This window comes from Strongylocentrotus purpuratus, unplaced genomic scaffold (genome assembly GCF_000002235.5).
Source record: "Strongylocentrotus purpuratus isolate Spur 01 unplaced genomic scaffold, Spur_5.0 spur5_contig_823, whole genome shotgun sequence".
NCBI lineage: Eukaryota > Metazoa > Echinodermata > Echinoidea > Camarodonta > Strongylocentrotidae > Strongylocentrotus > Strongylocentrotus purpuratus.
The window spans coordinates 338,468-361,944 of record NW_022145528.1 but is presented as its reverse complement, the minus strand read 5'-3'; the positions used below and the strand labels follow the sequence as shown (position 1 = coordinate 361,944).

The following is a 23,477-nucleotide window of genomic DNA, read 5'->3' as shown; positions in this document are numbered from 1 at the left end:
TCAATTAATATTGCTCCCCTCTAAACTGTCATTTTGATCAAGTCAAAAGTGTGTTCCTGGTAAATTTTGTTGTTGTTTTTTATTTTTATTAAACTGAAGCGAACTAAGAAAACTGTGAAAAGACTACACAGAGATTAAAGGGACTGGGTAACTTTGTCTCAGATTCTGAAACAAAATCCTGGATTTAGCTCATGCTGCAAGGTCAGTCAGGAACCCCATGACTTTTATAAGCCGATCGGCTATCTGATTATCAAGATATTTGATTGGAAATCGAAATCAAATTTTGCGTTTTCCAAACGGTTTTCATAACACTACAGCCTATTGGGGAACACGAGTATGGTAAAATCGGTCACTCACAGATTTTTTACTTTTTTGAGGCACTTCTTGATCACTTTGAAGCGCAATTTGTTTAAGGTTTCAATATTACACCATATCACAGACACTGATAACACGTAGGGCCATATCTCAGATTTGACATTGTTAATGCCTTTAACTCTTATCCTGCCATAATGAATACAGCCTAATGCCACAGTTACCCCATTGTGCCAAACCTCAAATCCCCCTGTGCCAAATTAATTTTGATGCATCTCAGATTTAACAATGTTAAACAATGCCTTACCGTTTCTTTGCTGATCTCGCCAGCGAGCTTGTTTATCTTGCGAAGGTACCTGGCCTTGGCGACATCCCCGAGGGCAGCAAAGCAGCGCTCCGCGATGTGGAGCTGTTTGGCGCCCAGGGACAGCTTGGCCAGGGTCTTCCACATGGCCTCCGTCTCGGATGTCATCTCGAGGGTTTCCAGGAAGGCCACAGCTCTGGTGGAAAGAAGCATGGTGTTTGTTTGGAAAGTAGGAGATAAAGATGAACATGTCTAAAGCAAAGCCCAAAATAAAACTGAAGAATGGAGTGGGAGAATAACATTGGAAGTCATCAAATAAGCACAAAATGTAGATGTATGAGGAGGAGAAGGAGAAGGAGAAGAAGAAGATGGAGAAGAAGAAGATGGAGGAGAAGAAGGAGGAGGACAAGGATGAGAAGGAGGAGGAGAAGAAGGAGGAGAAGAAGGACAAGAGGGAGAAGGTAGAGACAAAAAAGAAGAAGAAGAAGAGGAAGAGGAAGAAGAAGAGAAAGAAGAAGAAGAAGAGAAAGAGGAAGAGGAAGAAGAAGAAGTAGAAGAAAAAGAAGAAGAAGAAGAGGAAGAAGAAGAAGAAGAGAAAGAGGAAGAGGAAGAAGAAGAAGTAGAAGAAGAAAAAGAAGAAGAAGAAGAGGAAGAGGAAGAGGAAGAGGAAGAGGAAGAAGAAAAGAAGAGAAGAAGAAGAAGAGAAGCAAAAGAATAGGTACACAAAAATTGCACCAACCTGGCATGATCCCCATCATCGATGGCCGTACCAAACTCAATCAGCCCCTCGTCAAGGGTGTAAGAAACGGAGGTGACGCCTTCGTTCACGATCACATCGGTCTTACCGTCGGCCCTCTCGAGATCGACAATGTCGCCCTGAAATAGTCGCACAATGTCACATCATTTTCCAAACTTCATGTTGAGACTATAAGAACATCGACTTTGTGCATATTATTTTCCAAAACAAATTTCAAGTTTCAAATTTCAAGTTTATTTTTCCACATCTCATTTTAAAACACAGCAAGTACATATTACTAAAGTGAAAATTACACAATAAAGGAAAAATACATATGGTAAATTTACATAAAAGTATATGGTTACATAAAATTGAACGATAACTTACATTAAAAAAGTTTCAACAAACGCAATGGAATGATATACACATAACATAATATACACAAGTCTACCATACACCCCCTGACCCGAATATGACTACATTTTAAAAGATAGTGCTATAGGATTTATAAATAGAATTCTAATGTTTGGCTTCCTGGGAAAAGCTTGAATTGATGTAAATAAAGTTTTTGGTATCGCACCCAATCGATAAAGATTTCATGCTCGATCTTGAAATTGAAAATAAGTCAGCTTAAAATCTTGAAACTAGCAGGATTTGAACCTGCCATCTACTGCTTGCCAGGCAGTGACTCGATCTACCACCAGGCCATCGCTGGTCCATGGCAAAATTAGCAGTAGATGACAGATTCAAATCCTGCTGGTTCCAAGATTTTTCTGACTTGTTTGCAATTACGAGATCGAGCATGCAATCTCTATCGACTGGGTGCAACCCCAAAACTTTCTTTACATCAATTTAAACTTCTCACAGGAGGCCTATACATTATAATTTTATTTGTAAATAGGTGAGTAGCTTTGTCCTGATTAAGGTTCCCAAAATATAATATGCATTATGCATAGTATTTAAAGTCTGGGGTACTCTAAAACGTTCTGATAGAAGAAAACCTGATTGACAGCAAGCTGCTGTAATGTCGCACTATTAATACACACATTCCAAATGACTTCCAGGGGGGCGTTTCACAAAACTTGCTTTACGTGAATTTGAAACCTTGATCCACCAAAGTATCTTTACCCCAAAATATTGGCGTATACGGTATTGGATCTAGGACTACGTGATGAAAAGAATATCTTACCTTCATAGGGAACATGGTGACTCTCTCAGGATGATCAATGTTGTACCAGACGCATAAGTTGCCTCTGTTCTGAGCAACTACAACATCACTCTGTGGCACCCACTGGCAACATTATGGAGAAACAAAGGAAATACGTTTGAAACACTAGACGTGTATCTGTTGTGTTGCATTAATTGGCAATCGTATTGATGAGCATGTATAATTGTTAGGGGTCCATAATCAATGTTGTACCACACACAAAGGTTGCCTCTGTTCCGAGCAACTACAACATCACTCTGTGGCATTCACTGGCAACATTATGGAGAAACAAAGGAAATACGTTTGAAACACTAGACGTGTATCTGCTCTATTGCATTGGCAATCATATTGATGAGCATGTATAACTGTAGAGTTCCTTTATCAATGTTGTACCACACACAAAGGTTGCCTCTGTTCTGAGACACTACAACATCACCCTGTGGCATCCACTGGCAACATTGCAAACAACAATATAAATAAGTAAGAAACATTACATCTCTTAAATTTTCTTTGTAATGACATAAATAATACAGATAAAATGTAAATAAAAAATTATGTCTAAAATATGTTATCAAATGAAAAGCAACTAAGAAGTGATTGTAAATAGTACAATCCTCTCCTTCTTATAGGTAAGAACAGTATTGGAAACGCCCCAATTTCAAAAAATGAAATGGCAGCTCTCATTACCAATCATGTGAAAGAACATGTTTTGACTAATACATGATGATAAAAAATTTGCCGGGAAACCGCCTACTAATTCATATATTTGGTAAATTTGTTTCTCTCATGGTCTGTGAGAGATATAGGGTAGTCCCATATACATCTTTCTGTGTATAGTGCTTGTAACTTTACGAAGAATGGGCCAAATTTCTTATCATTTTGATGATTCCAGAACCTTGCAGATGCTAGATGCTAGATGATCAACCTTTTCTGATCGATTCCACAACGTTTCTTTCACAATGCAATCGCATGACCATAACTGGTCTTTACCTTTAAAGGAAGGAACATCTTGTCTCTTACCATCAATTATGAATAATGCCATTTCTCTACCTTTTCAATGACTCAATGAGCTCTTTAATAAATATTTCAAAGTAGTAAAGGGGAGCATGACTACTTATATGATGGGTGGACTGATGAACATACCTGTACATAGCTGCTGTAGTTCAAAATAGTGGTCTTCAACTGAGTATCAACGTCAAACAGATGGAGCTGCGAAAGTTAGGCAAGAAAACAAAAAAGAATTGTATTTATTTATGACAGGTCATGTAAATAATAAAATTTGGAATCTCTTGTAACATGACTAACTACATAGACTCTTAATAGATAAAGATACGACTGGAGTTAGGGTAAGAGTTAGGGATATGGATAGGATTAGGGTTAGGGTTAGAATTATGACTAGGAGGATCAGCATTAGGATTAGGATTAGAGGTAGGGTCAGGGTTAGGGAGAGGGTTAGGTTTATGCTTAGAATGAGGATCAGGATTAGGATAAGATATGGTTGGAGGTAGGATCAGGGTTAGGCTCTAGCTAGGATCAAGATTAGTGTCGGGGTCACTTGAGTGAAGGAGCGTTCTCGAGTTGTTCCGCTTAATTACCCTAAGTTTCTTGTCCCTGTAGAGCAGCTTGTGTCCTGTCTCATTCAGTTCCAGCCAGTCCACCTTAGAGTCATGGGCCAGGTTAGCCACATTGAAGCCCAAGGCCAGGTTCACAATGGCTATGGTCTTCAGGTCTACAAGATAGGCCATCTTCTTGTTGTCATCTACGTTGAGCTGCTTGCGTTCGTTAAGCCTCACGCTGGTCAGAGGAAGTGAAAAATGGAAACAAGAGATAGTCAAAACTAATTCCACGGGTCCAACGGATCATTTTCAACCCAACAAGGTGAATGATAGCTATGGTCTTCTGGGGGCTGTTTCACAAAGACTAAGATCGACTTTATGTTGGACTTAACTATGGCAGGCCATTCATGCCACTGGTTGCTCTCAACATTGCTCATCCATGCCAAGAGGGTTACCATCATGCCCAAAGACATCCAGCTTTTTGGGTGGGGTGACGATCGCTCAATTATGATCTTTAGATAGTATTTTTTTCTTTCAATAATGAATTTCCGTTTTGGTTTAATAACATTTTGAGTGGACTATTAGGCTATTATTATTATTATTATTATTTTTTATCAAAAAAGGTAGATTTTGTAGATTTGTAACCATGATTTGTACGTCCCTTGGGAGACCAATGCCAGTAAATGGTGAGAGCAATTAGTGGCATGAATGGCCTGCCATAGTTAAGTCCAACTTAAAGTCGATCTTAGTCTGTGAAACACTCCCATGGTCTTCAGGTCTACAAGATAAGTAATTTTCCTGTTCTGTCTACGTTGAGTGGCTTGCACTTGTTAAACCTCACACTGGACAAAATATGAAGAAACATAGAATTAGGCAACCATCAACCCCCCCCCCCTCCTTCCCACAAACACACAAAATGATGACAAACTAGCGACTCTTGAATCCATTCACAAGAAGAACACATAGCAAGACCTAATTATATATAACATTGTACAGTGTTCCTTGTTCGAATGGATGTGGTCAATGACCTTCTGGTTACTGACCTGATAAGGTGAGGGTTAATGAACTCTGTCCTCACGCATCCCAAGATCTCATTGGCCCCGTACTCTACCAGGGTCAACTCACCGGCATTGAAGATCATACACACCTGGTCAAAGGTCAAAAGGTCAAAAGGTTGTTTCATCTAAGAACTAAGCATGTTGACATTCAAAAATTGTTTTTCACTTTCTCCTGAAAACGATACTTTGAAATTTCACGGGGATTAAATTTTTAATTATTGACAAGAATTTGGCTTCTACAATGCCGATTGAGGCAGGCCTGCAATCCAAAATAATCATAGATGCTACCAAACTTCTAAAAGTACAAACTCATATTTCATTTCTGATTTCACGTAAGATGCGGGTATTTTTACTCACATTCCTAATCTCAAAGAAGAACTTGATATCGCTTCCAAATACTTCAATGAAAGTTTTATTTCAATTTTTACAAATATTTCTATCTGCAAACTTGAGGCCTGCAAGTTTAGCATCGTCATAAACAAATACTTGGAAAGATACCAAATTAAAACTTTTCACACAAAAAATAGTTTTTGTTTAATGCTAAATATATTACTCATTGCAGATGAAGTATCGAAAATAATATGGCTAGTGATATTAATTTGTCTCGCAATGTATGGACAACAAGGGATCTAAAAGATCACGACGTTTTGTGCGCCGCTGCAGCCCTTCGTCAGGTGATAAAATATATTGTAAGCAAGAATGTTTTATACTCTACGGGTGGACCTGACAAAGTGTTGTAGCGGCGCTCGAAACGTCGCGATCTTTTAGATCCCTTGTTGACCATACATTGCGAGACAAACAAATATCACTAGCGCTATTATTTTTGATAGTATTTGTTTATTTACTCACGTTCTCATTCTCGAAGAAGAACTTCTCGTTGCCTCCGGTGTTCTGCCATGGGACCTCACTGAGCTTGTTGGAGCTGAGATCACCCAGGAGGAGGGTGTCTGACGTGTGGGCCACCAGGTAGCGGTCCTTGCCAAGGATACGCACCTCATCGATCTTAATAGATAGAAAGAAAGAAAGAGCAACGGTCACAAAAATGCTTGTATAAGTTTATCTGTGTATATGTACAGGTAAGGTATGATATGGTTATTCAGAGCCAAATAGAGAGAGAGAGAGAGAGAGAGAGAGAGAGAGAGAGAGAGAGAGAGAGAGGAGAGGAGAGAGGAGGGGGAGGGGAGAGAAGAGAAGGTATTGTGTAGAAAAGGAGAGAGAGAGAGAGAGAGAGAGAAAAGGACAGAGAGAGAGGTAGAATAAGAAAAACAGGGAGCGAGGAAGAAAGGAGGAAAGGGAAAGGGGAAGGGGGAGGGGTAGCTTGTTGGAGCTTAGATCACCCAAGGGAAGGATGTCGCTTGTGTGGGTCACCAATTAACATCTTTTGCCTCGGATACACACCTCATCAATCTCAAGACAGGTAAGGTATAATCACTGAGAGATTTTAAATGCAATTCATTACACAGAGTGTGATATATATAAAGATATAATATAATATTAGAAGAGAGGGAATGAGAGAGAGAGTGAGAGAGAGAGATGAGAGAGGGAGAGGGGGAGAGAGAGAGAGGGAGAGAGAGAGACATACAGAGGGGGGAAGAAATAAAGAGTGACAGCAGGAAAGGTTGGAAGGGAGAGAAGGAGAGGTGGGGTGAGAAGAGAAGAGAAGAGGACAGTGAGAGAGATAGAGGATAGAGAGAGAGAGAAATAGAGGATAGAGAGTGGGAGAAAAAGAGGGTAGAGAGAGAGAGTACACTGTGCCAGATTATCTTAGCTAAAACTCTATTTTAAGATACCTCATATCCATAGTGAGACTTGAGTACCACCCTCGTGCCCGAGGACAGGTTCTTGACTATGACCTGGCTCAGTCCTACGTAGGTCATCTCAAACTTGTTCTTGAAGATGGATCGACGGAGGCAACAGTCGAACAGCTCCACACCACCGCACAATGTACCCTGAGGACAGTGAGAAAATAAAACATACATTAAAACACAGGGGTGATAGTGAGCATTAAAAAAAAGTGGGGGGGTTTCCCCTCTCAACCACGCCCCCCTTGAGTAAAAAAAAAAGAAGAGGATTCTGGGGGGGGGGGAAATGGCATCTAACAACATTCCCCCTTTTGAGTAAGAAAATTGGGGAAAAATAGGGAAAAATAGAGAAAAATAGAGAAACTGAGGGAAAAATCAGGAAAATTGGGAGAAAATTGGGAGAAAAAAAAATCAATAAATATCGGGAAGAAAAAAAAAGTCAGGAAAAAATAGGGGAAACAATGAAGAATCAGGAAACCGATTTAAATCAGTGTTTTTATCAGGCCTGAAAACGTAACCTACTGTGAAAAATGTAAATAGGCATATCTACATCAGGCATTAAAATGTAACATCAACTTTAACTTTGATTGAATAAAACTATGAAGATATTTTGGTTGATTGATAGGGACACAAAGGAGGGATTAAATATTAAATTCGAACAATTCGTCTTGGAAACCTTAAATCTGTATAATTATATTTCAAAAATACCCCCGAGTCTAGCCATCCAGAATTTTGTTTCTTGTACAGCAGTAATATGATCAAGTCCAAAATGCTAGGAACTATAGTTGGGTGCTGGGGCATAGCAAGAACATTTTTAATGGGGGGGGGGGGCATTGATGGGCCTAATTTGCTGACAAACTATCTGAAAATTTGCAATCAAGCAGAATTAAGAAGGTAATTAATGAGATTTGGATGCATTCTGTAAAAATAAAAAAAATTATAACAATTTCTGTAAGAAAATTTTGAGGGATTTTAAGGGAGGGTGACACCCCCCCCCCCCCTCCTTCTCCCAGCAATGCAGGAGTGGGTCCAACATTGCATTTAAATGTACTTACTGCCACCAGTCTGGAACCATCTTTCTTCCATGCGAGGGTCGTGATGGTGTAGAGGTTTGGGATCTCCTTCATACGAGCCTCCTCCCACATGCCACGACGAGGGGCCCAGTTGAACACACGCAGTCTACAACAAGACAACAAACATATTCATACATTGAAACGAATACTGAACAGAAACTTGGAATAATCATGTATGTCTGATACCAACAAATAATTTAATAATTTATGAATAATTGATTTTAGATCATGGCTGTAACTTGTTCTATTTATATGATATTGATCGTTGTCATGAACCTTTTCTAGAATATATTTAAGTTAGTATAGTATTAATGACTGCTTTGAGAGAAATAGTTGTTTTATTACGCTCAAGGGAAGGTTAGAATAGCCCAATTGTAACCTTCCCGAGAGCGTATGAAAACAAATATTTCTCGAATATTAAAGCAGTCATTAATACTTTTATATGCCGAAAAAAAATAGACTAAAAAATAAAAAATAAAAAATACTTTTTTTTTTGGTCGAAGATGAGATTCGAACTCTTGCGTACAAAAGGTGATGTATCTAAAGTCAGCGCCTCAGACCTCTCGGCCATCGCGCGCTATTCCCATGCTTGGCAGTTTTGTACAATATATACATTAAAATGGATTGAAACCGGCTTCGCGTGTGATGAATGCTTCGCAAAAGCTCCATATACGGACTCTTCTTTTACTTTTGCAATGCATATTGGCACGAACTTAGATCAAGATCTATCGGCAGATGTTGTTTTTTTGTTTTTGGAAGTTTATTTTCGTCTTCATGTCAACAATGCAAGATAAAATTGTCGGTAAGATCGATCGAGATTCAATTGTATTGAAATTACCGACCAATCCTTCGCACACATACGGTATCCTCCATCGCTCAAACCATTTTTTAACATGTAAACCTATGGGGTAACCATGGAGGCTGACCTATTTTTTTAATAACCATGGTTATTAAAAATATTGAAATGTTTTAAGCATGGTTACCGGGAATTTTACAGGAACAGTTGAAGTTTATGAAAGCAATTCGACCAATCAGATGGCTGGATTTCTTAAGTGAGGTATATAATATTGTCTGTTGGGAGCCAGGGGAGTACAAATAATCAAATAATTCCCCTGGCTCTCAACAGAAAGATTAAATTATTTTACATTGTTATGTTATTTATGTTATTTGTCGATATTTGTCTATGATATGTTAATGTATTGTTATATTAAAAAAAAATGTGAGTCGTAAGACAATTTTTATGCCTTCATTCTATTTTGTGCATGACAATAAAGAAATGCAATAATCATGATAATAATAATAATAATAATAATATGTCTCGCTCACCCAGGGTAGCCTCATCAGTATTCATACTGTTCTCACTGAGGGCCCTGCAGTCATATCATTACCCTGGCTTGAGCCAAGCTACCATGAAAAGGCACTCAATCATTCAAGGAATTTCTTTGTACCCATTAACCTCACCTAGGTGGAGTGTGGCAAATATAGATTAAAGGTATAGACCAGTTCTGGTCATGCGAATGCATTGTGAAAGAAAAGAAAAGATCAGAAAAGGTTGATCATCTAGCATATAAGTATTGGTGTGTACTGCAAGGTTCTGGAATCATCAAAATGATAAGAAATTTGGCCTAGTCTTGGTCAAGTTACAAGCACTGTACACAAAAAGATGTATATGGGACTACCCAATATCTATCCAGTCCGGATAGATATAATAATTTACCAAATATATCAATTAGAAGACGGTTTTCCGGCTACCGGTCTACTGGCAAAATTTGTATCATCACGGAATAGACAACACATATTCTTTCACTTGATTGGTAATAAGAGCTTCCATTTCATTTTTTGAGAGGGGGGGGGGGCATTTCCAAAACTGGTCTGTACCTTTAATGTATTCCTAAAAGACATCAGTGTTGGATATCTTGGATGTAAAGCGATGCACAAAAAGACCGATAATTTTTATTTTGTGAGCCTTTGGACAGCTTTCATGAGGGTTCAAGAGACCAGATGGTTTGTTGGTCACCTTGGTTTGTCTATCTAATGGGGTGCCCCTGGACGTGACGTCATCTGATATTATGATCCAGTACAGAAAACTAACACCACTGATGTTATGTACATGGATCTTTGGCATAGCAGAGACTTTCAAAAACAAAATCGATTCAAAATGCATGGGGGTTGATTTCTTATAAATCTCTATCATAGTGTTCATCTCGTTTAAAATACCTTTTTTTCTCTTCTCAGAGTGGTCAACCTACCTATTATAGCTACCAACAACCACAGACTGGCCACCGGGATTATTGACAGCTACGGTGAACTCATGCTCCTCAGAGTCGCGACTGAAATCAAACTGCTGATTAACACGCCCTTCCTTGCTGTAAATTGCGATGCGCTTGTCGCAGCCGGCAGCCACGATGCTGTTCCCCGCCCAACAGAGGGCGTATGGAGGGCAGGCGTGGGTCGCGACCTTGCCCTGCGATTCCCCGGACCCCTCGTCTTCAAGGAAGTATCGGACGATGGAGCCATCAGCATGGCCAGACAGGACACCCTTACCTGAAAGGCTGCAATTCATACAAATGAAAGAAAACAATAAAGAATGTGCCTCTGTTTTACTTCGGCCATCACAAATCAGCAACACAATTAACTCTGTGAAATGTTGATGACTCATGAAAATGCAAGTACATGGTAAGTACCCATTTTAAGTAGTTTCAAAGATGTTGTACGTGCATGACCCTTGTTTACCATAATTTCTGAAAATGTAATCCTCTTTTCTTTAAATCACAGTAAATTAATTAACAGAATTAATTTCAATCGAGACTGCAAACAAACAATATCAATAACAATAATTAATATTTGAGTAACGAGTAAAGAAAGAGCAGGAAATCTGAGTGAGTTTTCCTAACACATGAGTATGACATGTAGTCTCATATGGGCTAAACTTTAGAAAGTTTGTGATTTCAAGCAATTTTTTCTTCTTCATTTGGTCTACACTGCTGGTCCAATCTATCCATATGTACTGCATAATAATAATGATAATACCTCTCATTTATAATATGCCTATATTATTACCCTGGTCATCGGATTCAGGCTTGCCCGCAACACAATGTATGCACATTTCCCACTCCGTGGGAAGCATTTCAGCCAGTCGCCTATTTACAAGCGCCACTTACTAATCCAACCACATTAACTTTCGCATCCTACCGGGTACCCATTTAACACCTGGGTGGAAAGTGGCAAATGTAAATCAATCTCTTGCCAAAGGACATTAGTGCCGCAGCGGGACTTGAACTAATATGCCACTTTGAAAGACTTTAGGCAAGATTTTCCAGATTTGTCATTTGGTTCCTGCAACGTACTCTAAATTCACTTCAAGAACCCTGGCTACGACAGGAACTCCGGTACACTTACTTTGGGGCGAGTGAGACCACGTAGGAGTCCGTCCCGTAGACCGTGGAGGACTTGTTGGTCTTGGTGTTGGCCACCCTGACCTTGCCGTCTGCCAGACCAAACACGATGTTGCCGTCCGGCGGCCAGATTAGACAGGTCACTGCACTCTGCTGGACAAACTTGTTGCAGATCACCTTCTTGGAATCCCTGTAAAACAAGTAATTATATAAATTGTTAACCGTAGCATCACCACAAACATTTAACTAAAAGGTCTACATGAAAGGCAGGTTTCAACATTGTTGCAAAAATCTGTATGCTGTGTAATTTCAAAGTTGGTATTCTTGAAACTGCATTCCCACGATAATGATTTTGCTCATCTATACTGTTTGTTTGCCAGATTGTAAAGTGCACAGACACAACTCTATTTTAAAGAAATATATGCTCACATATTGCGAACATAATATTGCTATGTATCTTCAAGATATTCTCTGATACAAGATATTATCAACTGAAAGATGACATCTATTTTTCATGAAACAGTTGCAGCACAGTTTAGAAGGATGACACAATAAATATGAGCAATATTGTTTGAGACAACTGTGGATTGGCACCTGATTTCAATGCTTCTAGCTGGACGATGCTCCACTAGAACAAACGTCTCATACTTTGGTTGCTTTCTTCACCTAACTGCAGTCACTCATCTGCCACAAGTGCAATTTTGCACAAAACAATGGGCTCCCATTGATGGTCAACAGAATGTCTGAGCATACATGGTGACTCGCAGAGATTATTTGTGTGGCATATATATATATAAAAGTTTAAAAAACACAAACCTGGGAGTTGTTTCACAAAGATCCTAATTCGAACTAACTCTAAGTTTGACTTAAAAATGATGGAGAGCCATTTGTAGCCTTAAAATTAAATATTTCCAAAATCAAAAATTGAAGTATTTTAGACTTTTAATGATTCTACATCAAGAACATGAAACCTCCTTGATAATAGAAAATATGAATGATTTGAATCAACATTTTATGCCTTTTGAATAAATTTTACAAAATATTTTCAATGATCCAAACGTAACGGCTTTCCATAATTGTTAAGTCCACCTTAGGGATAAGTTCAACTTACAATCTTGAAACACCCCCTGAACATGACATGATAACATTATAGCCGACTTACCAATCTTCCCCTATCTTGTACACAAAGATGATGTTGTCGGTCTGTCCTATAGCAATCTTAGTCGAGTCCGGCGAGAAGGCCAAAGCTTTGACTGTGTAGCTCTTCTTGCCATACTATAAAGGAAGAGGTTAATAATAATAATAATAATAATAATAAAAACGTTACTAATACAAAGCGCTTACGACCAAAGCCTCTCAGCGCTATAACAAACAAAATAGACTGATAAACAATTACACATCAAACAAAACAAAAAAAATACAAATAAACCTACAAATTACAATACATACAGAATACGCATCAAAGTGAACACAATTAATTAATCATCGAAAGCAATTTTGAATAAATGTGTCTTAAGACTAGTTTTGAATAGGTTAACACTTTGACAGTTTTTGACATTAAAGGTTGAATGGCTCAAATGATTCCATGGAAATATTTCAATTGCGACAGTCTGGAGATAATGAATAAACTGAGTTGTATCTCGCAATTATTTCATATCTTGTAGGCCTAGAAACATCCCTGTTTGTTCTATGAAACTGCAGCATTTAATTTTTTTTTTAATACAAGATATCTTAGGAGGCAATAATGGTATTGAAATTCCTTTGAAAGTAGTTTTTTTTTAGCTCTGATGATGTCCATAATTTCAGGGTTATTTGTAGTATTACGTTACAAAATTAATTTATACTGTTATTCCTAAGAATGAACATCGAGACTCCCCTTAATAAAAGTTTGATCATCTGTCTTGATAGTCAAGTCAAGAGGGATATTTCTACGCCCTAACAATATCAACTTCTTTCCCAATCATGAGAAACTGCTAAATAATACCTTTGACTAATTGAAACTTTACATTTTATTAAAGTTACCTTTGAATCAAGAGGTTTGGTGCCAAACTTATCTCTCGATCCTCTCCCCCTGTTCATCAACTTCTTTCCTAATCATGAGAAACTGCTAAATAATACCTTTGACTAATGATTCGATCTTTAAATTTTATTAAAGTTACCTTTGAATCAAGAGGTTTGGTGCCAAATTTATCTCTCCTCTCCCCCTGTTCATCAAAGAGAAGGACCACCCTATCCACTGTACACACTGCAAGCTTGGTGTTGTTTGGCGCCCAAGCCATCGCAGTAATTTTGGCTGCCCCATCCTACAAAAAGAAGGAAGAAATAGCAATAAATGTTGAAGATACAGATATATTAGACTAGAATATTAAAAATCTGACACTTGTCACACAGCTTATACAACTGTAAGTCAATTGTTTTCGTTAATAGTGAAAACAAAAAACTAAAATATGCACATGTTGGATTGGATAATGATATTCCGCATTTATATAGCTTTACAGATATGTCATTACCCCGGTCATTGGATTCAGGCTTGCCAGCACACAATGTATGCACATTCTCTACTCCCTGGGGAGCATTCCAGCCAGGCGTCATTCTACAGAGTACAGACCCTCACAATGCTGAGCAAACTATATTAACTCAGGCAATGGGAGAGCCTAACTCACTTCACTACGTGCACAGCGCTCAATCCAATGCGGAAAGTTCTATGTGTATGTTATGCAATTGTATTGTAATTGTGCAGCGGTTTGTAGTGGAACCTGTGAGAAAGTGTATCATAATTTCTTCGTTTCTAGGAAAAATACTCCAAAAAAGATTTTAAAATTGACACAAAAGGGGAAGAAACATAACTTTTAAATCATGACTATTAGTTTAACAATTGGTCCGAAAAAATGGATCGTCCGCATTAACGAGGATCCTCTTCATAAACGTGGACAGACGCGTCCGTAAAAATAAGGATCGTCGGCATGTTCGCAGACGTTTCACATTTCTGATCTGCACGTTGGCGATGCGAAAAACGGATTCTGCAATGATTTTCTTGATGCATTTTACATTGACTTTGTAAAGAGACTTTCACGTTGTGAGTGATAAATCCTTGGTAAGACGGACAACCCATAAACGTAGACGGGGAAGTGGGGTTATTTTATTTCAACTTAACACACGCGCGCGTCTGACCGTCGGGACGGTATGTAATACACCAGTTTACGGTTATGGGCGCCATTTTAATTTACGAGTAAACAAACCATTAACCTCTTGAGGTCAGTGGTTTACGCATAAATTATGATAGCGCCCATATGATGTGAGCGCACAGCGCAAGCAGTGTCATCAATGCCTGTGCCTGTGCGGTGCGCTTACATCATCTTTGCATGGGCGCCATCTTAATTTACGCGTAAACCACTGACCTCAAGAGGTCAATGGCGCCCATGTCTGTGCATGTGCACTGTAACCTTAAAGTTAAACTGGTGTATTGTATTGTGCTGCAGTTTGCCGTGAATCCTGTGAGAAAGTGCATAGGTCTAGACTATTATAGACATAGATCTAAGTCTTTGTTTTTAGGAAAAATACTCTGAAAAGATAGGCCTAAGAAAATTGACATGAAACTGAAAGAGGTAACAAACATCGTCTTTTAAATAATGTCTTTATTTGGACATTTGATAATGAATTTGATTTCATTCTGAACTAGCGCCCAAAACACATAGTCTAAGTCATAACCATTTAAATTACAATCAAGACAACTTGGGAATGGCAAGTTAACTCTGCACGGCACGGAAAGATTTGGGTAATGATCTTCACAACATCACACACACCCGAGCTGTCCCCGTGCTTGACAACAAAGTGTAGCGTCCGTATCGACGGGCAAAAACAATTTTAATCTAACTTCATTTTCAAGCTCTTTGATTCATACCTGTGGGTTAAGCAGCGTTTTCAAGTGCTTTAACTGCATTACTTCTCTTCTGAGTCATCCATTAACAATAAAAAGTCACAAATTCTTGAGATTTTCTCTGGGTTTGTAGACGGTACCGTTAACAATTTTCGGCCGCTCAGGAATGCAATTATAATTTTCTGGTCAATAGATGGCGCTAATAATTTTTTATACATCCCACATGCAGTGCCAAACACAACAATAGTTTTAAACGTAGCTCATGTCAAGACATGCAGCCTATTTCCAATCTGAGGTTTTAACTTATTACATTTGTTTAAAGATATTTTTAGATGGATGAAATGCGGTGAAAGACAAACACATGAGGGAATCTTATAGGAGGGGAGGGATTGTTTTTGTCCTCTATCTCTGTCTCTCTCGATCTCTCCTCTCTCTCCTTGTTTCGATTCGATTCGGCTGGGGGCAGGCGCGTACGCAGGATTTGTTCAAGGGGGGGTTTTAACATTTATAAATCGGGCCGAAAATTTCGCAACGACTCAGCCAGCCGCTAAATAAGCGGGGGGGGGGGGGGGGGGGGGGGGGGGGGGGTAAGAGGTCCCGTTTTTTTTTGTCCAAAAAAATCGCAAGGACTCAGCCGACCGCTGAATAAGGGGGGGGGGGGGGGGGGGGGGGGGGTACTTTTTTTCTTTTTTTTGGTATCGAAATTTGAAAATTTGACACTTTGCTCCGTTGGGGGGGGGGGGGGGTAAGGTCATCTTTTTGAGGTCAGCCATGGGAATATTTTTTTTTTTTTTTTTATATAAAAAAAAAAAAAAAAAAAATCCAAAAGGGGGGGGGGGGGGGGGGGGTTTTAGGGAAATTTTAGGGGGGGTTTACACACAAAAAAATACCAAGGGGGGGGGGGGTTTAACCCCCCCCCCCCTGTGTACGCGCCTGGCTGGGGGTACGCCCTGCCATAAAGCTTTCGCATTTGATATATCCCCTACTTACCTAGAATATAAATTATTCTAATGTCCCATTTTATTTTCGTTCTTTTATAGAACAACCTGTAATACATATTTCAAATATATAGGCTCACTAAAATTTAAACAGATTTAAAAACAAATATAATAAAACACCTCAATCATAGCTTAAAGGAAATTCAAAGTTTTGGGATATTTTGAAAATTGGCTGGATGGTGATTCTTTACAATTTTGATATCATGTGGATGCCCCTGTGGATCTTATATAAGCACTAGAAAATTTAGCCCCTAAAACACTTCTGCTTTCAAGAATATCAAAATTTACCGGTCGGCTCTCGGTAAATTTTGATAAATTTCAAATCGCACCTACGGCCATACAATGATAGCTGCGACCATGAAAATCTCAGAATATGTAGTTGTGATATATGATTTCAATACGGGAATAGCCAATCGGTCGAATTTTAGTCAAGAAACATTGTTTTATGGCTTAATTAATATTTTGACTTTGAGAGGGAGCTATATATACAACATAATGAACTTATTATTTACGATTTCATAACGTTGGACTCGATTTCAACCGAGACAACGATCACTGAATATTTTAGGGTCGCACATGCTTCCAATATGTTCATTTGAACCAAATTAATGACCCCCATACGAACACTTTGTATTACCTTTAATAAAATCATGAAAAAGTGCACATAATCCTCCTATCTAGGGGTATCGGATGGTATCGGTGGTATCGGATGTGGTAGCGCCTGATTACAATAATTTCAGGATGTAGAAAGACCTATAGTTGCATTCTTCTTTAATACTTCCGATGATGATTGACCTATAATTGGATTGAGTTTATTTCACAGAGGAAGTCACCAGGGCCATAAAACGTCCCCAGAAAGATCGATTGTTTTTTAATACCATTTTACCCTAAAAAATCACCGTATTTACCCCTTAAAAAACAATAATATCGGTTCTTGGTCATCGCAAGTTTAATGAGGCCTGCATGCATGTTGACCCGTCTTTATCTAATTTTTAAAAGTCAATTACAATTGTTAGCTTATGAACTTGGGCAAAAAAGCAGCTTACTAAATGAGCACTGATTCTTAAAATGCAATCCTAATGGGTAAGCGTTATGTAAATTTGAATGCCATTTTACCCTAAAAAACACACAATGATTTAACCCTTAAAAAACAATGATATCGGTTCTTGGTCATCGAAAGTTTAATGAGGCCTGCGTGTATAGGCCCGTCTTTATCTAATTTTTGAAAGTCAATTATAATTGTTAGCTTATAAACTTGGGCCAAAAGCATGTTACTATTAAATGAGCAGCGATTCTTAAAATGTAATCCTAATGGGTAAGCGTTATGTAAATTTGAATGCCATTTTACCCTAAAAAAAACACAATGATTTAACCCTTAAAAAAACAAAGATATCGGTTCTTGGTCATCGCAAGTTTAATGAGGTCTACATGAATTTTGAATGCGGATAATAATTTAAGAGTTCAAGGTTCATTTTATTTCTTTCTTTCACAACATTTTTACATATAATAATAGAACAAAAAACAGCATAAGAAAAAACAATTTAAGTGCAATTTTAAGTCGATATATAATCCAATTGAAAGAAAGTGGAGACCTTAGAAAACTACACATGTCTTTATTCCTCTCCTTATCTCCTCCAAAATAGCAGATTGAGTTGGTTTCACAGAGGAAGTTACCAGGGCCATACAACAGGCGCGGATCCAGGATTTCTTAGGGGAGGGGGCCCAACTTTTTTTGTTTTGCTCCGGAAAATTTGAAAATCGCGCCGGCCGAAAAGTCGCTCAGTGGGGGGGGGGGGGGGGGGGGGGGGGGACTACGAGTAAGCGTTATGTAAATTTGAAAGCCATTTTACCCTAAAAAACAACAATGATTTAACCCTTAAAAAACAATGATATCGGTTCTTGGTCATCGCAAGTTTAATGAGGCCTGCGTGTAGGCCCGTCTTTATCTAATTTGTAAAAGTCAGTTATAAGTGTTAGCTTATAAACTTGAGCAGCTATTCTTAAAATGCAATCCTATCGAGCGAGTAAGCGTTACATAAATTTGAATACATTTTACCCTTTAAAACAAATTTATTTACCCTAAATTCGAAAAAAAACAATATATAATATCGGTTCTTGGTCATCGCAAGTTTCATGAGGCCTGCATGCGTGTAGGCCCGTCTTAGCAGGTTACTAAATGAGCAGCGATTCTTAAAATGCAATCCTATCGGAGTAAGCGTTATGTAAATTTGAATGCCATTTTACCCTTTAAAAAAACAATGATTTACTCTTTTTAAAAAAAATCTCACAACAATGTGCTTTAAATATCAGGTACCTTCAAATAGACCAAAGGCGCACATTATTGTAAGAGTGTCTTTATTTCTCTCATTTTCTCCTCCAAAATAGCAAGTTACTAATCTGAAAATAAATAAGCCAAGTTATTTTGTGGCAATGTCCTTTCGTGACTATCAAAACCCTTTTGACTAATACATTCCTTCTTTGTTTTTTATGTACTTTTCTTTGTCTTTCTTTTTCCTTTTATTTTTTTAGCCATTCGCTTGGCCGTATCCCTGCATGAAGACCACTGATCACGAAAATCCAAGATCTGATATTTTAATGCCACGATTTTGTTGTAATACAGTGAAACCTGCTTTAGTGACCACCTGTCTACAAAGACCACTTTTGTTGTTTCCCTTGAAAATGTTTTTTTCATTGAAACATGTACTAAAGAAACCTGTTTTTAAAGACCACCTGTCTACAAAGACCACTTTTTGTGTTTACATTGGGCGGTCGCTATAAACAGGTTTGATTGTACATACACACGTCTTTTACGAGGGCTTGATTTCAATTTTTATTCTAATAAGGCACAATGAAGAAAGAGGAAGTGAAAATATCGAAAGTGTCCGGAAAATTTTATATCCCCATTTTCCACAAGCCGGCGAATCTTGGGACAATAAAAGTTTTGGAGACCTATAAATCTTACAAAAAGCGTTCAAAAGAAACATAAACCTATTCTTCAAAAAAATCTTAAGGAAATCGAAATGTAAACATGATGACAACGCAGACTGTTTGTTCGCATGACAATCACATTTTTGAAGAGTCAGAATGGGAATAGGAAGGAAGCAAGAAGGTTTACGATTAGCCTATATTGTGAAAATGTGTTCAAACAAGATTAGATAACAAAATGGTGGTGGTATAACTTGCGACGTGAAAGTAAGAGAGAGAGAGAGAGAGAGAGAGAGAGAGAGAGAGAGAGAGAGAGGAAGGGAGAGAGAGAGAGAGAGAGAGAGAGAGAGAGAGAGCCTAAATATACTCCGAAGTTTAACTATTTCACATCATAGATTAAACATTCACATTTCAAGGATGCAAACGCCACAAAATATATACCTGATATTCTGAATTCTTATCTTGTGGTAGACCTTGTGAGTTTTCGTTTCCACTTTCAAAATATGTAATGATCTTTTTATAGTTCGTTTCTCATTTTGTACTATGCACATTCAAACTCATTTTTCATGTATGATGACAATTATCAAGAGGCGCATCCAACGTAGGACATAGGACCCCCCCCCCCCCATGAGGGCGTAGTAGGGGGGGGGGGGGTCGGCACTGGTGTCTCAGGAGGAGGTAGGGCGTGTAGGTGGGTGAAATGCGAGACGACAAGAGCATAAGGCATGTTATATTGCCCTTTTCGACCGACCCCAAAATCTTGAAATCTACGGTCGGCTTTTTTTTAACCGTTTTTTAGTAGAAAAAAATGTATTAAAGCATTCAAAAGAGGGAGTTTTTTTTTTTTTTTTAGTAAAACAAACACAAAGATTTCCTACCGACCGACCATGTTTTGGCACCTAAAGGGCAATACAACATATTTTTTAGGCCTAATTAACATAGGAGAAGATGTGAGAGGGGGGTCATTAATTTTATGAAGTACCCTATACGAGGCGGCGACACGTACCCACGTAATACACTCGCCACGCACGTCACACCGGCTATTCAAGTTCTTTAAAAGTAAGAAGTCGTTAAGGAGATCATTGTGGGCTTGCTTTGCATTGTGAATGAACAAGCTGCTAAAAAAAGGGAATTTTCGTGGGGAAGAAATTAACCTTTTTAAAAATTATTCCTAAAGGCTATAAGTACCTATCAACAAAACTGATTGTTGTAATCCCCCGCAAAATCGATGATAATTATCATTATTTCGTGCTTGTAAAGGGTTTAGACTTTTATACCTTATTTGGTGAGCTTGCCGGTTCTTTAAAAGTAAGAAGTCGTTAAGAAGATCATTGTGGGCTTGCTTTGTATTGTGAATGAACAAGCTGCTGAGAAAAGGAATTTTCATGGGGAAGGAAATAAGCTTTTATTCCTAAAGGCTATAGCTACCAACAAAACTTACTGTTGTAATCTCCCGCAAAATCGATGATAATTATCATTATTATTGCTTGTAAAGGGTTTAGACTCTTATTTATTTTGGTGAGCTTTTCGACTCAACCCCCTCTCCAAACTATCATTCGCATCGTGATGACGACAATGTCCTGATGATTACCCTCGAATGTAACCCTTTTATTCCAACTCAATTCTTTACAGAGGCGTATCAAGGATTTTTTTAAAAGGGGGGGGGGGAGCACAAATATTCAACTAATTTTCTGACCTAAAAAGAATTCGTCATCATTTTGTTTGGGGGTGGGGGCACGTGTTTACTCCAAAAATACTCTGTTTTTATGACAAGTAAGTAAGAACAAAAAACAGCAGCACGCAAGCAAACAAATAAGGCATTTTTGTACTTTAGATATACCACTTGAGTTACAAGGGACGGGGGGGGGGGGAGTGTCAAATGTGCCTACCCCTTTAATTCGCTAGATGTTCTTTCAATAGTTCCAGTAAAAAGACGAAACAATGTCCACGTTTACTGTTCTTATCCCGGGTTGGCGTGAAGTTGGTTTGTGCTGGTGCCCAAAACTGACGTATAAGACACAAATTTCTTTATATTCGTTAAATAATACTGTCAGGTAATCCTATTTTTAAATTAATACGATTTTTACATGAATTCAAGAGAGATAAATAAAGTATAATACATATCCAAAGCAATCTGGGAATACATTGAAATGTTGGAATGTTTAACTGACCAAGCATAACAATAAAGAAGCTCTTGATGAACTGCCAGAATAAAAAATAAAAAATTAAAAAAAACTTGTTAATACTTGTTTCTTACTTTTAGCGCCTTACCAGAAAATGACCAAAGCTCTTGCACTATTAGTATTACCCCTTCACATTCCCCACTCCTTGGGGAGGATTCCAGCACATGATTGAGTAAATATTTCCCCTTCACCTATTGTTATTTTGTGTGACCAAAAACCTACCTAATACTTGCCCAACAAACTTTAGTTTACCCAACGTGATCAAAGTAGTGGAAATATTTGGCAACCTTTTTCCCAACCCTTAATTCCAGTAATATTGGTAAATACAGTCGAACCTGTCTATAGCGACCGCCCAATTAAGGGAAACACAAAAAGTGGCCTTTGTAGACAGGTGGTCTTTGTACACAGGTTCTTTTAGTACATGATTCAATGAGAAACCATTTTCAAGGGTAACAACAAATTTGGCCTTTGTAGACTGGTGGTCTTTGTAGACAGGTGGTCACTAAAGCAGGTTTGGCTGCATAATGACCAATAAAGAGGTGAAGATTATTGTCACAAATAATTAATGAAGCTTTCTTAAGCTTAAGTAGTTAAAAATAACTTTAAAATGTGTAAATGTTTAAACAAATAGTGGTTGCCCAACCTAATTGTTTCTAATATCTTAAGTGTGTATTATGTTTGATAAATTTAGCAATATGTTTCCGGCGCTATGCTCCTCCCTGCAATTTTGACCAACATAATTGACCTTTAATGCTTGCACTCTGACATTATGATGATCAAATACTGCCTTGCCCAACTTCAACAAAGGCGTGTATATATATACTTATAGCTACCTCACAAGTAGGCCCGCCCGGATATATAAAGTTACTTTAAAACCAATCACATGCAGATTTAATGACGTTATAAGAAAGATAACGAGTCAATAAGTAGATGACGTATGACTGAACAATATGAACCTTGTTCTTAACGACCAATTAAGGGGTTGGGGTACAACCATTCGGTACACATATTTAGCATAACCTATACACACACAAAAATGTACCCCTTTCGAATTTCCAACCACCAAGAACTGTACCGTAACTGAACTAAAATGTAATTTCTGTCCTCTTTTGCCCCATCTCTCTTTCTCTCTCTCTCTCTCTCTCTCTCTCTCTCTTACTATTGCATGTAAAAAAAAAAATGCCTCCGCCCCTTTAAACAAAAAAGAATGACACCTCCTCCGCGTTTAGTCATACACCTATGCCATAGCAATTACTAAATGCTTGATTTATTTCTTGAAATATCTCTACACATTCTGTTGAGACATAGTAAAAACGTTCAGTAAAGAAGAACAAACTATTCTCTTAAAATGGGCATTAGTGAATCACTATCATAATTATAAGCTAATTAAAAATCTTTTAATTTGTAGTGTCAAAATTTACAACAAACTGCAGTGAGTTGGTAAAGGTACGTTGGTACTTAGATGAAAGCTGCGAAGATGATGTAAGCTGTAACGAATCTCCTTTGACAATCGTCCAGTATTGTTTCCTTAATCATTAAGGAAAATAATAAAAATACATTTTGAAGAGATATCACGTTAATAGCTGTTGCAATATACCGTTTAGTTTTGTTCTTTTTATTACCCTTCTGGGATCTCTTTGACCGGTTTACAAACATAAATGTCCAGGAATGCTAACCAACTGATAAATACAATTATTTTTATGGAAACTACTTTTGCATATTTTGGGGGATTTATTTTATTTCAACTACAAAGTCATGCACGAAGAAGCCCATCCAATGCATGGCCTTGAACTCGCATACTCCTAGGCCCGAATTCACAAAGCAAGGTTTGAGCTCAGACCAAGGTTTAAGCTCAAACCTCCTTTTGTTTCGCCAAACCTCCTTTTGTTCTTTACAAACCAGGTTTGTAAAAAACGCGTAAAACGAGTCATATGACGTACGAAAACCAAGGTTTGTCGACAAACCTCCTTTGTGAATTCGTCATTTTTATTATACAAATTATTTGTTCAGAAGTGCTGTTACACGATTGCATTTTTTTTTAAAGGAATCAG

General features: G+C 38.1%; 1 protein-coding gene across 1 annotated transcript in view; it reads right to left on the bottom strand.

Annotated features, from left to right (window-relative positions):
- Positions 1-15,503, bottom strand: part of LOC115922691 (intraflagellar transport protein 172 homolog) — a 41,855-nt gene extending 26,352 nt beyond the window's left edge. Inside the window, exons 1-14 of the mRNA XM_030982067.1 lie at positions 15,345-15,503; positions 13,603-13,746; positions 12,606-12,718; positions 11,448-11,633; positions 10,298-10,600; positions 8,031-8,154; positions 6,964-7,122; positions 6,023-6,175; positions 5,159-5,262; positions 4,155-4,353; positions 3,703-3,768; positions 2,542-2,643; positions 1,356-1,492; positions 620-812 (exon numbers count right to left, since the gene is read on the bottom strand). Of these exons, the coding sequence (XP_030837927.1) occupies positions 620-812; positions 1,356-1,492; positions 2,542-2,643; positions 3,703-3,768; positions 4,155-4,353; positions 5,159-5,262; positions 6,023-6,175; positions 6,964-7,122; positions 8,031-8,154; positions 10,298-10,600; positions 11,448-11,633; positions 12,606-12,718; positions 13,603-13,746; positions 15,345-15,383 (2,022 nt within the window). The 5' untranslated portion in view covers positions 15,384-15,503. The remainder of the gene's footprint in view (positions 1-619; positions 813-1,355; positions 1,493-2,541; positions 2,644-3,702; positions 3,769-4,154; positions 4,354-5,158; positions 5,263-6,022; positions 6,176-6,963; positions 7,123-8,030; positions 8,155-10,297; positions 10,601-11,447; positions 11,634-12,605; positions 12,719-13,602; positions 13,747-15,344) is intronic.
- Positions 15,504-23,477: the final 7,974 nt, after the last annotated feature.